Source organism: Aspergillus japonicus, assembly GCF_003184785.1.
Source record: "Aspergillus japonicus CBS 114.51 unplaced genomic scaffold BO86scaffold_27, whole genome shotgun sequence".
Classification (NCBI taxonomy): domain Eukaryota; kingdom Fungi; phylum Ascomycota; class Eurotiomycetes; order Eurotiales; family Aspergillaceae; genus Aspergillus; species Aspergillus japonicus.
In genome coordinates, this window is record NW_020291664.1 from 145,569 (window position 1) to 159,316 (window position 13,748).

Below are 13,748 nucleotides of genomic sequence, written 5' to 3' on the forward strand. Positions count from 1 at the left end.
TCCCACGTGACTGGCCTCAACACCTGACCACTCAGGCACTGAGAAAAATAATCCCGTCGCCAACCGCGGAGATCAACCATCAATTCCTCCAACGACATCCATTCCTCCCCCCATTCTTCTCATCTCCATAACATACCCTTCCCCAACACGGGGACTGCCACAATGGACCCCTCCTTCCCCTCCACCCTCGCCGACCTGCACTTCCCCTCCGCCGAACAGCAATCCATCAGCCAGACGCTGACCGCGCTGCGCCGCTCCGCCCTCACCGTGACCAACCGGCTGACCAGCATCGCGACGGACGCGCAGTTCGTGGCCGAGGTGCGCGACCACTACTCCCTCCCACTCATCGCCAACGAGCGGTGCGGCAGCTGGTACATCGCGCCGCGCGACAAGACGGGCAGCGTGTACTTCAAGAGCACGGACGGGCACACCGGGGTGTGGGATTTCAGCTCGCGTAGACTCAATCTGCAGGTGTTGGGCGTGGCCGGGCAGCATGGGGGGTTAGTTGCACCCAGCATCTCCTTACAGGCTTAAACGTGTGGACTCTGGTGCGGATGGATACTAAAGATCCCCGGGAGGAGGCGTATAGATGCATAATCGTAGATTCGACTCGACGGGGTAAATGTGAGTCCCCCTACCCACAGTCCTCCTCCTGTATAAGTCGACACTAGCATGGCCACGACACACTGGAAAATAAAGTAATGAGGGGAATAACCAGTAATGCCCGACGCCCTCTCCAAAACGATCCCCATCTGGACGGCCGTGCTCAACCGCGCCCTCTTCCCCGAGGCCCAAGCCTACCACCCCGTGCAGTTCCCCCCGAATTTCCTGCCCGCCTCGGAAGAATCCCAGATCGAGCGGCGGATCGACGGGTTTGTCAAGGATTTGACGGTTCGTCTTCGTCCTTCCCTACCTTGAACACCTTCCGACCTTCAGCGACAGCAGCACTAACGACAAAAGGACCTGAACCTCGCCCTCCCCACCCTCCGCACCCAACTCGCCCGCCCCATCCGCCTCGCCTGGGCCAACAGAGCGTACTTCCACCCGACCACGCTCACCACCTCCCCGGACGGGGAGTACAACCTCTTCGTGCTGTGCTCGGCCTCGAAGCGCGTGCACGGCGCCGAGGTGTCCGCGGGCGGATACATCCAGGGCGCCGGGGACGACAGCGAGAGCTGGGCGCTGGGGCTCACTGCCCCGTTGTTCTGGGCGCATAAGGAGGAGCTCCTGCGGCGGAATGAGGAGGATATCCCGGCGTTGATTGCGGAGTTGCTCGCGCGGGAGAAGGAGGGGCATCGGCATGAGGGGGATGGGCAGGGCGAAGGAATGGAAGGGAAGGCGGTGCGGATTGTTCCCTCCAGGAACTTGTATCTTGGGCGAGCGGGGGATTTTGCAAGCCCAGAAGCGGGGGCTGGGTTCGATCTGGTGGTGGATTGTAACGCCAAACCCGTCGAGTCTGACGCCCCAGCTGACGAGGAGACGAAAACCACGCAGGACAGGAGGCTGGACCTGGGCTGTGGCCCCGCGAAACTGGGCAGTCGGGATCTGCGCAAGCACCTCGACCGCGTGCGGGAGTTTGTCAGGGAGAATCTGTCTCGGAACCCCGAAGCCTCGGTGCTGGTGGTGTGTGAGTCCGGCCGGGATCTGTCGGTTGGCGCGCTGTTGGCGATTCTGTGTTTGTTTTATGACGAGGAGGGTGAGTTCTTCTTCATGCTCGTTAATGCAGGGTGGGTTTGGCTGACGATGTCGATTTCTAGGGAACTTCACCCTCACCGAGAGGAAGAGTATCGGGAAGCAGTTCATTCGGCAGCGGTTGGCGTGGATCACCCTGTGCAAGCCGGATGCGAACCCTTCGCGCTCGACCTTGCAGTCGGTTAATGCGTTCTTGATGGAGAGGCCGGATTATTGAGGGGGTAGGAACGGGGAAGGCTGGATGGAGTATTTGCCGGTGCCTGTGGGATAATGGATCAGGACTTATGCCGGACTTTGTTTGGAGCGATATTGATAATGCTCAGGAGTGGGCGGTATAGAAATGATGTCGTGGATTCGTGGTGGTTGATGGTTGGTGTAGCGAACTGGCTTCCACGTATGGGCTTGCTTAGTGCATCGCTGGATGGATGGTTAATGGTTCGTCTAGGTGACTGACTTCTCATTGTGTGAGCTTAGTCGATGGATTGAGGAATGATATGGCCGTATTATTAGCTGCGATATTACTGTTAACAACGTCAGCAATATTCGGACAGAGGCATGGAAACTATACATACGGCCCACACGTGCGCCTTACATGCCTATCCAACGTGACCAAAAACAGAGTTGTGAATAGATCCATTTGATGCAGAATAAACCCCCTAGCCATGCAGAACCGAACTCCATCCCATAAATGCCAAGTCGCTATCTATATTACAGCCCATAAAATGTACATTGAATATTCTTTCCCTCAAATCAAGGAGCCTGCGTCAGGACATCCTCAGGCGTCTCCTCCAGCCCCTCCGCCGCCACAGGCGTGCGACCCACCGTCCCGGACCGATGCACATACATCAGAACCCGCAGCACTCCAGCGGGAGTCACGCCCTCCAGACGCCGCGCCATCCCCACGCTCACCGGGCGGATGCGAGTCAGAACCTCGACCTCGCCCGCGCTGAGACCATGGACGGCCTTGTAGTTCATGTCCGGCGGGAGCAGCAGATTCTCGTCCTGCAAGGCCTTGCGGGCCGCAGCCTCCTGGCGCGCGACGTGGGGCGCGTACCGACCCTCGATGGCGACGCGGGACCGGATCTCCGGGGCGAAGGAGTTCGCATTGTAGACGGTGCCCGTCGGGGATTCGATGTGGGGGATCAGCGAGTCAATGCCTGTCTCCTGAAGGCACAGGATGTCCATGGCGGAGCGGACAGACCCGTCGATGCGGGACGGGAAGCCGAGTCGGGCCCAGGCGGAGGATGACAGCCGGGTGTTGGTGAGCAGGGTCTGCAGCTCCTGGATCTGCGCCTCCGTCTCGGTGAACTGGCGCCAGCGGGTGTCGGAGACCACGCCGGCCTCGCGGGCCATGCGCGTGAGGCGCAGATCGGCGTTGTCCGCGCGCGTCGAGATGCGGTACTCGCTGCGCGTCGTGAACATGCGGTAGGGCTCGGAGACGCCCTTGGTGATCAGGTCGTCAATCATGATGCCGATGAACCCGTCGGAGCGGCGCAGGGTGAGCGGCTTGCGGCCCTGCGCGGACAGGCCGGCGTTCGTGCCAGCAATGATACCCTGACCGGCGGCTTCCTCGTACCCCGTCGTGCCGTTGATCTGGCCGGCCAGATACAGCCCGCTAATCAATTTGGTCTCCAGCGTCGGCCACAGGTTGCGCGGGTCGATGTAGTCGTATTCCACCCCGTAGCCAGGCTGCAGCATGGTCACGTTCTCCAGCCCATGGATCTTGCGGAGCATGGCATACTGCGCGTCGGCGGGGATAGTCATCGAGATACCGTTGGGGTAGATGACGTCGTTGGGCGCAAATCCCTCAGGCTCAAGCCAAATCATGTGCCTGTCCTTGTGTCCGAAGCGGATGATCTTGGACTCCAAAGAAGGGCAGTATCGCGGACCCTTGACCGTCTCGCGAATATGTATAGTCTTGTCGAGGTTGGCCCGCACAATATCATGCACGGCTTCATTGGTGTACGTCATCCAGCAGTTGAGCTGGCCCTCATCGCCAACCTGCACAGCATCATTGAGATACGAGAAAGGCTGGGGCGGGTGATCGCCCTCCTGGACCTCCAACGGCGTAAAGTCGATTGTCTTCCGATCCAACCGCGGCGGCGTCCCCGTCTTCAAGCGACCGAGCTGAAACCCAGCCTCCCGGAGGGACTTGCTCAGCCCAAACGTCGCCGCCTCGCCCATGCGCCCCGAGGGGTACGCCTCCAGCCCGATATGAATCTCCCCGCCCAAGAACGTGCCCGTCGTAATCACCACGCGACGCGTGGAAATCACCTCGCCGGACTCCAGCCGCACCCCGACAATCTTGCCCTGCGCCCCCGGCACATCCTCCACGTCTTCCTTCGACACCACAATATCACCCACCTTGCCCTCCACAATACTCAGCCCCTCAGTGGAACTCAGTTCCTCCAGCATATACTTCTTGTAAAGATCGCGATCAATCTGCGCGCGCGGGCCCCAAACGGCGGGACCCTTGGAGCGGTTCAGCGTCCGGAACATCACGCCGGCCTTGTCGATGGTGCGGCCGGCCACGCCGTCCATTGCGTCCACCTCGCGGATCATCGTCCCCTTGCCAATACCGCCGAAACTCGGATTGCACGAGCACACGCCGATGTTCGAGCGCGAGGGGGTGATCAACGCCGTTCGTGCGCCGGAGCGCGCCGCCGCCGCACAGGCTTCCGCTCCTGCGTGTCCGCCGCCGATGACGACGACATCGTAGCCTCTACACAGAGGAGAGATTAGCATTCGAACAGAGGTGCGTGGGCACAAAAATTATCGAAGATCATCCATACCGCGCGGCATCCGTCACAGTCGCTAACCCATGAACACTCCCCACCCACCGAGATCGGGACCCCAGGCCCCATCTCCGGAGGGTTCCAGAGATTGCCCGAAAAGCCATGGTGATGGCGTCAGTCGATATTGGGCAGATTGTATAAGAGGGTGATGTGGTGCTGCACGGTCTTCACATTTGCCCCGGAGGAGAAAAAAGCGCCGCCATTGATTATTTTGCGTCACGTGTATGTTGCTTATTGCCGCTTATCGCCGGAGGCGGTGAGCCCGCTTGGAGCTCGTCCATCGTCCATGCCGGGGTTTACCGGCAATTGACCAGCATGTAACAGTGCAGTACTGTATGTGTCTGAGGGGGCTGGAAGGTGTTGAATTTGTTGTGGATAGTAGGATACAGAAGTTGTATTGTATTCCGACACTATACAGCTAACAGGTTTACAGGCTGATCATCATACGGAGTATCCTCAGGAGGGTCGCTTCGCCTGCCTCCCGGAGTAGAGTAGCCGTCGTGCCGTAGCGAGAACAGGCGTTCTTCTGTTTCGGGCTGTGGAGTGGGTGGGTGACTCCGACTCCGCTGGCTCGGATGAACCGCTCAATCTCATACGTAACAGCCAAGGGCACTCACGGAAAGGAGAGCAGTCGTAGAAAAACGCTCAATCCGAGGCACCTGTGCGCCATTCGAACGGCCATTTGTTGGAGATACACGCGAATAGATTAGATCTCCTGATCCAGTATCAGATCCCAAGGGCATGGCCATGAGGGATATATCCCCTCGATAACAGCATTTCCCCGGTGTGGCGTGCATAGTAATGGGTGCTCGCCATTGGTGAATCTGCGATGCGATCAGACCACACGACCTACCTAGTACTACCGTAGATACGGGTCTCGGTTAGCTGTAGAGTGGTGATTGCTCTACGACACTACAACCCCTATAACCCCTACAACTACGCCATATCCTCCCCTGCAACGACATCCCGTCGACGCCCCGTTGCCTGACATCGCCCCAGATCAAGATTTGTGCCCGTGTCACAGTGGTTGCAAGTGGTTGCAAGGGACCGCAAGCGAGCCAGAGAGCATCTGACAGCGGACATTGCCGGTGGCCCGGTGAGCCACGTGACCGGGTTTGAGTGGTTTGCAGGCCGGATACCCGAAAGGGGACGAGACTGAGTTGGCCGCGCCTCAAGGAAATTGCAACCACACCCTCGTCAGCTTTTCCCCTCAAGATCCTCATATACTCCTCGTTGTGCGATCCCAGTCCTTGTCAGTCTTCTCATCGATTACCCCGAGAATATCAGCAACCATGGCTTCCACCTCAGGTGAGTGCAACCCCCCCGTAGCACAGAGATGCCAAGAACGAGGTTCATCCTCAACGTGCCCTGCGAAATCGGCGACCGCCCGCCAATTTTGCCTTTTTCACCTCCACCCTCCTTCTCCCCTCCCCTGCTGCACTCTGCACTCATTGCTTCGTTCTGTATCCACGCTGCAGTGTTCATCCCCAAATTTGTTGGAACATCCTGTTTTCGAGGGTTGAACATCGGCGAAATCATTTTTTCCTTGTTCTCACTTGGTCGTTCCTGGTTACCGTCGGGGCATCGAGTGTGACTCAGGCCTCGTTCCCCACCCATCCCAACAATGTCTTCCTCAATGCACTGTCTCTCTTCCACCTTCACAAACCTCACCCGGCTCGCTCCTCGATCGCTATCATTGCCTTCCACAGCAGACATGCCACAGCGTCTGGGAGCCAGCATGTTTCGTTCCTCCTTTCTCCGCGTTGCACACCCCCGCCCGGCGGCGACGACCCGACCGGCCCGCTGCTTCTCAACCACACGGCGACAAGCCTGTGCTAACATGCCATCCTCCCCTTCAGATCGCTTCATGTCGGCTCTGCACCAGAACAAGGACTGGGCAGCCAAGATCGCCAAGGAGGACCCTCAACTCTTCCCCACGCTCGCCGTAGGCCAGCAGCCCGAGATCCTGTGGATCGGGTGCTCCGACTCGCGGTGCCCTGAAACCACCCTGTTGGGCCTCAAGCCTGGCGATGTCTTCGTCCACCGTAACATCGCCAACGTGCTGCACGCGAGCGACCTCAGCTCGTCGGCCGTGATCGAGTACGCCGTGAAGCACTTGCGCGTCAAGCACGTGGTCGTGTGTGGCCACACCAGCTGCGGTGGGGTCGCTGCTGCTCTTGGCAACAAGCAGCTGGGCATCTTGGACCCGTGGCTCATGCCCCTGCGCCAGCTCCGCGAGCAGCACCTGAGCCTGCTGAACTCGCTTCCCACCGACGAGGCCAACCTGAAGCTCGTCGAGTTGAATGTCCAGGAAGGTGTCAAGACGCTTAAGCAGAAGAGTGTCGTGCTGGATGCCATCCAGGAGCGGGGTCTGCGCGTCCACGGCCTGATCTATGATGTCGGAAGCGGTGTGCTCCGGGAGTTGGACACCGATGAGCCCGAGGAGGCCATCAAGGCGCGTCTCACTTCGTTCAAGACCGACGTTTAGACTCGATTGCGAGTTCACATTTGGGAGGTTCGGTGTTGGTTCTGGCGCTCTGAATTCAGAGATGGTGTCGAGGGTCGTGTCGTGTTCATTTCAGCGATAAGTGGGGTTTGCAAATTTGTTGTATTTAAGTGCTCTGTTGCTTGCTGCTCTCTCGAGAGTGAGTAGTGAGCCAGGTGGAATCTGTATATCTTGGGTTAATAATTCATCCAACGTTTCAACACTTGGTACTGGTGACTCACTCATCCTAGCACTTGCATCATCCGGGAGATCTCACTCCCTGGGGAAGATAGATATGTGGCGAAAATCTGCGGCGTGCAGCCAGCCATGACTCGCAAGACCTCACATGGAGGATTGGAGGATGTGAGATTGAAAGACAGAACCCGGGTACTGCGTGGGTAAGAGGGGAGAGGTTGAGGAGAAGAGGAGGAATGAAAATCCTGCTGGCATTGAAAAGGTAATCAGGATCGGGCACCAGTGACTGACTGGGATACACTACTGTTCCACGACGGTCGGAAGATGGTCTCCGCACCCTTAATCATCGTTGCCCACGTCCCAATCAGGCAGGCCCAGGCTACGGTGTGGAACTCGGTGCTGGCCGGAAGGAGTTTAGCCCCGGCCGAAGCGGCTGTTCTTCGGTAAGTCCATCAGGCGGTAGTTAGTAGTTATGGAAGGTGATGACGAAGCAATGAGTATTTCTATTTCAATTTGATTTGGATTTTATATCAACAATTGATTATGACTCGGGAATCCAATAGATTTTGATATCTATATAGTTAATATCAACTTAAAAATCAGGAATAGTGATACACATACAACAAAGACCAGGTCCGCTCTGGTCATACTTAACTGATCACACAATCTTTCTGAGCCCTTGAACAAATTCACATCGGGTACCTTTTGGATTTCTGCTGTTACAAAGCTGTATGGTAGCCTGGGCATTCGACATGATCATATCGTAGACAACAATTTTCCATCCGTTGAGGCCGGTCACCGCCTGTCTGGTTATGTTGTATCGAGGGAAGATCGGCTCTATAAGACAGCAGCGCAATACTCGGAGGCTGCGAGTTGCAGAGATTCCTGGTTTACCCGCAGCACTTCGATCCCCGGGCAGCTCAGTAGCTGGTCAAGCCGATCCTATCCTGAAGAGACCTTCAATGATATCCCGTCGACTATCATTCGGAATTGATTCGCGATAGAACAGAAGCACATCACTATAAAGATCCAGACAACTTTGCGCCAGTTCGCGGGGGTCTTCCATAATCATATCGTAGACCCTAGTTTCGTGGATTTCAAAGGGCCCATCGCCCTATCCCATCTTTGGCGCGTCCATCGATATGGTACCGCGGTTGGGTGGAAGCTATGGTGGCCCTGCCGCCCTGGTGGGTGATCGCGGGGTCCCTATTGTCTGGGCTGGTCTTCCCTTACTCTCCAGTGTGTCCCCATACTATGCATAATGTGATTGTTCAGTGTGAAGTATTGACAATGGACCCTTCAACAACAGGAGATATTGTCTAGGGTCTTCTCTGAGGAGAACAGTTGACTGCTTTTGAGTGCCTGCGATGGCGAGCTTTCCTTCCGTCGGGTCATCAGAAATGCACATGCACAGTATACGTCTACAAAAATGCTCCAACGACTTATCCAAATACTCCAAGAACGAGTCTAGCTCAGGGGGCCGTCTCCGGCTCCCCAGACGGCGAAGTAGACAATTGATCCTGGACCCCAACACCATCCTCCACAGCAGCAGCCCCAACACCACCACCAGAAGGAACAGCAGAACCAGCATCAACCTTCGCACCACCTCCCTTCCCCCGACCACCATTCTTTCCCAAAACCCCGCGATAAACCTCCCCTTCTTCCCCCTTCAGCCCCACCCCTGTGGGATCCCGATCCAACAAGAACCGCTGCACCTTCTCCTCCAACCCCTTCCCCCGCTCCGCGACGACGGACTTCTCCCGGCGCCCATTCAGGAACCGCTCCGACTGCTCCGTGACCTCCCACAACCGCTCCTCATACCCAGTGCTCAGCTGACTGATCCACGAGGCCTGCAGCGCCCCGCCCAGCAGCGTGAGCAGCACCACAAACGAGATGAACGTCCGGTTGTCCACCATGTGCTGCTGCCGCCCCTGGTGGCGGTTGTGCCAACGCTCCCAGTCCTCCCAGGTGGCGTTGGCGAAGATGGGCCCGTAGTCCTTGGAGCCCGGGCGGGCCCACGGCGGGACCTCGGTTTCGGGGTGCTCATCAGCGGCAGCGTGGTGGCGGTCCGGGCGGTGGACGTTCCATCCCGTGCCGAATTGGTCGTACGCTGCTCGTCGCGCGGGGTCGGAGAGGAGCTCGTGCGCGGCGACGAGGAGGTGGTATCGTTGGATGCGGACCTCGGGGGTGAGGTTCTGGAGGAGGGGGTGTTGGTGGTGGTTGCTGCTGCTGCTGCCGCCGCCGCCGCCGCCGCTCGGTGAGGAGCGGTCCGGGTGGTAGATTTTCACGAGCTCATAGTATCGTGTTTTCGTGTAGGGGGCTTTTCGGTCGAGATGGAAGAGGTCGTACGGGGTGAAGGTTGGGGTTGTTGGCCATGTTAGGTCGTGAGAGTTGGGGTTGGAGTTGGTGCTGCTGGTGGCGTAACGCTGCGAGCGGTGCCGCCGAGCGGGGAAGTACGAGCAATAGCTTAAGTTCAGGAACTGTAGGCCGCCGTGGTTGAGGAGATTGGTTTTCCTGAGCATGGCCGCATGGCTTTGTAGGAGAGAAAGGACGGGGTGTTCCTTCTCTCCTGCCGTGGTGGGTGTATATGGGTGTATATGGGTGTATATGGGTGTATATGGGTGTATATGGGTGTAGTGTATACGGTGGTGGTGTAGTGATAGTACTTCTGTACATCCCCTCTCCGGGAAGTTCGGAGCCAATGCAGTGACGAAGCACTGTCCGGCGGAGACCCACCGTTAGCCGTCACGTGCAGCGGCATTCAACAAGCTCCGCTCATCTTCAATCTGTAAACACCTCCCATCTCCTTCATTAAACACGACAACCAATTCAACACCAATGCCAGACTCACCAGATCCTCACCCTCGGAGGCGCCACCGCTCGCCATCCGGCTCGCCTGCCCCACCTCGCGATCGCCGCGACCGAGAGCGAGAGCGTGAGCGAGTCCGCGACTCGTCGCGCGACAACCGATCCCGCCGCCACGACAGCCACCGCAGCTCGCGCAGAGACAGCTCCCGCCGCCGCGAACACCGTCGCTCCTCACGCAGTCCCAGCGACCGTGAGCGAAGCCGCCGAGACGACGACAGCCACCGTCGCAGGGAACGAAGGGAGCGCGCAACAAGCCCCGGGGACGAGCGAGACCGAGATCGAGACCGCCACCGCCGTCGACACCGGGACTACGACGATGACAACTCCCACCGATCCTCCCACCGCCGCCATCGCGATCGCGACACCAGCAAAGACAGAACCAAGCCCACCTCTTCCTCCGGCCGACACCGCGACAGTCCCTCGCGCTCGCGCTCCCGCAGCCCCAACACCACTACCGCCGTCGCCCCAATCCGCTCCACCAAACCCCTCCCCTCCCAACAATCCGCCTACACCACCGACCTGAACCCCTCAGACGCCCAACCCCCAGGCGCCGCCGAGATTGAAAAAGAGAAACCCAACTTCGGCACGACCGGCCGCCTGGCCGCCGAAAGCAACACCGTGACCGTCCCCGGCGGCGGAGGCAACGGCGCCACCACCGTGGTGCTCAAATACCACGAACCGCCGGAGGCCCGCAAGCCGCCGGCCAAGGACAGCTGGCGGCTGTATGTGTTCAAGGGGCAGGACCTGCTGGAGATGGTGGAGCTGAACGTGCGGAGCTGCTGGCTGGTGGGGCGGGAGCACCTCGTCGTAGATTTCCCCTTGGAGCATCCGAGCTGCTCGAAGCAGCATGCGGCGATCCAGTTCCGGTTCGTCGAGAAGAAGAACGAGTACGGGGATCGGATCGGGCGCGTGAAACCTTACGTGATCGATCTGGAGAGCGCCAATGGGACGACGGTCAATGGGGACAGGATCCCCGCGGGCCGGTTTGTGGAAATCATGGATAAGGATGTCTTGCGGTTCGGGCTGAGTTCGAGGGAGTATGTGCTTATGTTGACGAAGCCGGAGTAGCTTTGCTATAGATTTGGATAAGGTTCTGATCGATTCAGCTTTTCGGATGTTTGGTGCAAGGCCTGGCGATTGGGGGTTGGTGGTTTTATCCCGGGTTATACCTCCGCACGGGGCAGAGCCAACATACTTACGTTTCAGGACACACCGGGTTGTCGCATCGGTGAGAGCAGCGAACACCCTCAATGACATACTCATGGTGGACTACCTAGTCGCCAGTCAATCGTCGCCTACCAAAGCCAATGCGTCAATACTGGCACTCATTTGCGAGGTCCAGGACGCTACATAGGCAAGAAGCCAATAACTAATGCCAAGCATGATAGACAAAAACTATGCAATGAGCCGTCGATATTTCAGTAAACCTCCATGCCAAGATCGCCATGCACTAGAAAAGAGTAATCATAGGTATATGAAAGTGGGGGTCCTCGCAACCCCAAGGGCACTCAAAAAAAGACCACAATCTCTCCCCGCTCGTTCATCTTAAGCCGCAAAGTGCGCCACAGTTCCTTCTCGTCATCGACCCTCCGCTCGCGGTCCGCGCGACTGCGACCCTGGTCGCGGCCCCGGTCGGCATCGAATTCATCGGTGAAATCCTTGTGAAACCGCTTCAGCACCTTGTTCACGGAGAACCCGCGCGAGCTCTCGGGACCCTTGGTCACCAGCGACAGGAAGTGGCTCGCCATCTGCCGTTGCAAGCCATCCGGAACCGTGCTCTTGGGGTACAGCGCCACCTGCCGGCCATCCTCATCGTGGTGCGATTCGGGGTATTCGATCTGCTTCTGACGGCGCGACGGCCGGTCCCCCTCGGTCTGGGCGCTGCTCTTGCGCTTGGACTTGCGGGCATCCGCCGACTCGGCGGCCTTGGCATCGCCGTTCTCGCGGATCTTGTGGGTCTTCTTCGCGCGACGAGTCTCCAGCTGGCCGTTGGCGCTGCTACCAGAGACGGAGGAGCCGCCGAACATCGACGAGACGAACCGCTCAGCACGGTTCTTCATGGAGATACCCAGGCCCGCGTCGGCTTGGTTCTCCTTGTCGTCGCGACGGGTCCGCTTGATCGGGGATGAGGTTTCCTGGTAGCGTCGACGGGAAGAGTTCTCGTGTCCTTCTTCGTCGTCCAGCGACGGGGAGCGGAGCATACGGTTCAGTCCTCCCGTGAGTCCGGAGTGGTTCAACATCGGGGTGCCTGGGTGGTTGACGACGCTCGAGGGGGCATCCAGCATCGGCGTGTCTGTCTCGGTGTCGTGGTCCTCGGTGCGGCGCTTGCGCTTCTTCTCGCTCGTAGCACCCTCGGCCTTGGCGGCGCGGTCCTTCTTCTTCTTGGGCGCAGGGGTCATGAACTCCATGGACACGTTGGGGGCCTTGCGGTCGTAGGGGGACTGGTTGATCGGGCCCGAGCCGTACGAGAATCCATTCTCTTCATACGCAACGTCGTATGTCTTGTTGTCGTCATCGCCATCCGTGTCAACGCGAGCCAGCGACTTGCTCGACTCGAAGACCGAAGGCGCGTTGGCGACCATCTTCATCTGTTCCTTAGCCTCGTTCACGGAGACCTTCGAGGCATTGGGGGTGCCCTCAGGGACAAGGTAGTCGAAGACATTTACCGGCTTGTCAGTCTTCCCTTCGGTGCGCGGGGTCTTTTCCACGCCTGCGGGAGGAGGGCTAGGCGCAGGTGGGGGAAGATTATCGGTATCGGTTCCATCCTCCACGTAAGGTGCCCGGTGGCCGTGGGGGGTCTGCTTCTGGTTGTGGTTTTGAGGTTGGTTCTGGTGCTGGTTCTGGTTCTGGTTCTGGTTTTGTCGGCCGTTGTTCTGCCCTTTGCGTTGGTTCTTGGCCGGCTTTTCTCTGTACAGCGCGCCTTGGTACTTTTGCGCCTCGGACATGCAGGACTATCACGGCGAGTCAGTTTTGGTTCACACGATTCGACAACTGCATGGCAGTTTTGAGACAAGAGAGTAAGGCAAAATGCCTTGCAGGTGTAAACGCAACGTCAAAGAGTAACAGCGGGCAATCCAGTCCACGAGGAGGTATTGAAAGCCAATCCCAAGGGAAGAGATGTTCGTACCGTGTGCGATCTGTAGCTAGTTCCCTGGAAATGCACCATACAGTCGATGCAGGTGTAGGAAGCGCCGCGACATTGGTTGCGATGGGGGTCGAGCTTCTTCTTGGTGAGGACATCACCACACGCCTATGCAGATTGTCGCATATTAGCACACGCCGTTGTTCGGTGGCCAAAAAGGCCCTTTTCCAAAGGATGAGGGTGGGCGACGGTGCGCGACTCACCTCGCAAGAAAATGAAACCATCTTGTCAAGAACCGCTGGATTAGACCGCGATTTGTTCGAGAAGTTGATACGCGACTTGAGACAGCGCCGATATGAGAGGGAAAAAAAGAAGAGGAAAATTAAAAGTCCGGTGGATGGATGGGTTGGATGGGGCGCCCAGCAGAATTAAGCTAGACTTTCGGGGGACCCGCAACGGACCTGAACAAGACCACTCCCACTCCGTATTGTCGGTAGTCAGACTGTCGGTTACACTGAGATTGTTGTCCGGGACAACGTGAAGAAAAAGCAAGAGAGAGAGATTGAGCAATCGCGTGGGGGAGGTTCTGAAACCCTGTGGTTTGAAACTCGAGGACTTTGTGTCAGCTTTT

The 13,748-nt window shown here is 58.1% G+C and overlaps 6 protein-coding genes across 6 annotated transcripts; 3 read left to right on the forward strand and 3 right to left on the reverse strand.

The window, feature by feature from the left end:
- The first annotated feature begins 113 nt into the window (after window positions 1–113).
- BO86DRAFT_363056 (initiator tRNA phosphoribosyl transferase family protein) lies at window positions 114–1,946 on the forward strand. Its single transcript, XM_025669948.1, has 5 exons — window positions 114–500; window positions 590–624; window positions 719–891; window positions 961–1,696; window positions 1,758–1,946. The coding sequence occupies exons 1-5, from the start codon at window positions 163–165 to the stop codon at window positions 1,907–1,909; spliced, it is 1,434 nt and encodes a 477-aa protein (XP_025527235.1). The 5' UTR covers window positions 114–162; the 3' UTR covers window positions 1,910–1,946.
- Window positions 1,947–2,323: 377 nt separating this feature from the next.
- Window positions 2,324–4,834, reverse strand: BO86DRAFT_100460 (tRNA modification protein MTO1). The gene is made up of 2 exons (XM_025665840.1): window positions 4,485–4,834; window positions 2,324–4,414 (listed from the first exon to the last, which is right to left on the reverse strand). Exons 1-2 carry the CDS (start codon window positions 4,589–4,591, stop codon window positions 2,443–2,445), a joined length of 2,079 nt encoding a protein of 692 aa, XP_025527236.1. The 5' UTR covers window positions 4,592–4,834; the 3' UTR covers window positions 2,324–2,442.
- Window positions 4,835–6,025: 1,191 nt separating this feature from the next.
- BO86DRAFT_389566 (carbonic anhydrase) lies at window positions 6,026–7,155 on the forward strand. The gene has a single exon (XM_025672167.1). It carries the CDS (start codon window positions 6,112–6,114, stop codon window positions 6,973–6,975), a length of 864 nt encoding a protein of 287 aa, XP_025527237.1. The 5' UTR covers window positions 6,026–6,111; the 3' UTR covers window positions 6,976–7,155.
- Window positions 7,156–8,403: 1,248 nt separating this feature from the next.
- On the reverse strand, window positions 8,404–9,823 carry BO86DRAFT_389568 (J domain-containing protein). The gene has a single exon (XM_025672168.1). The coding sequence runs from the start codon at window positions 9,687–9,689 to the stop codon at window positions 8,640–8,642; it is 1,050 nt and encodes a 349-aa protein (XP_025527238.1). The 5' UTR covers window positions 9,690–9,823; the 3' UTR covers window positions 8,404–8,639.
- A 182-nt stretch (window positions 9,824–10,005) lies between these two features.
- Window positions 10,006–11,186, forward strand: BO86DRAFT_448480 (putative FHA domain protein SNIP1; the record flags this gene model as incomplete). Its single annotated transcript, XM_025676650.1, has 2 exons — window positions 10,006–10,121; window positions 10,254–11,186. The coding sequence occupies 2 exons, from the start codon at window positions 10,006–10,008 to the stop codon at window positions 11,101–11,103; spliced, it is 966 nt and encodes a 321-aa protein (XP_025527239.1). The 3' UTR covers window positions 11,104–11,186.
- Window positions 11,187–11,543: 357 nt separating this feature from the next.
- On the reverse strand, window positions 11,544–13,401 carry BO86DRAFT_314232 (LYAR-type C2HC zinc finger protein; the record flags this gene model as incomplete). Its single annotated transcript, XM_025668036.1, has 3 exons — window positions 11,544–12,986; window positions 13,163–13,285; window positions 13,381–13,401. 3 exons carry the CDS (start codon window positions 13,399–13,401, stop codon window positions 11,544–11,546), a joined length of 1,587 nt encoding a protein of 528 aa, XP_025527240.1.
- Window positions 13,402–13,748: the final 347 nt, after the last annotated feature.

Excerpts from the sequence above, each read along its gene's own strand:
- BO86DRAFT_389568 (XM_025672168.1), bottom strand. The coding sequence starts at position 9,689 with ATGCTCAGGAAAACCAATCTCCTCAACCACGGCGGCCTACAGTTCCTG.
- BO86DRAFT_389566 (XM_025672167.1), top strand. The coding sequence starts at position 6,112 with ATGTCTTCCTCAATGCACTGTCTCTCTTCCACCTTCACAAACCTCACC.
- BO86DRAFT_363056 (XM_025669948.1), top strand. The coding sequence starts at position 163 with ATGGACCCCTCCTTCCCCTCCACCCTCGCCGACCTGCACTTCCCCTCC. Across the intron at positions 501-589 it reads GTGGCCGGGCAGCATGGGGG|ATGCATAATCGTAGATTCGA; the intron begins GTTAGTTGCACC and ends GGAGGCGTATAG. Across the intron at positions 1,697-1,757 it reads TTTGTTTTATGACGAGGAGG|GGAACTTCACCCTCACCGAG; the intron begins GTGAGTTCTTCT and ends GTCGATTTCTAG.
- BO86DRAFT_100460 (XM_025665840.1), bottom strand. The coding sequence starts at position 4,591 with ATGGCTTTTCGGGCAATCTCTGGAACCCTCCGGAGATGGGGCCTGGGG. Across the intron at positions 4,415-4,484 it reads ACTGTGACGGATGCCGCGCG|AGGCTACGATGTCGTCGTCA; the intron begins GTATGGATGATC and ends TCCTCTGTGTAG.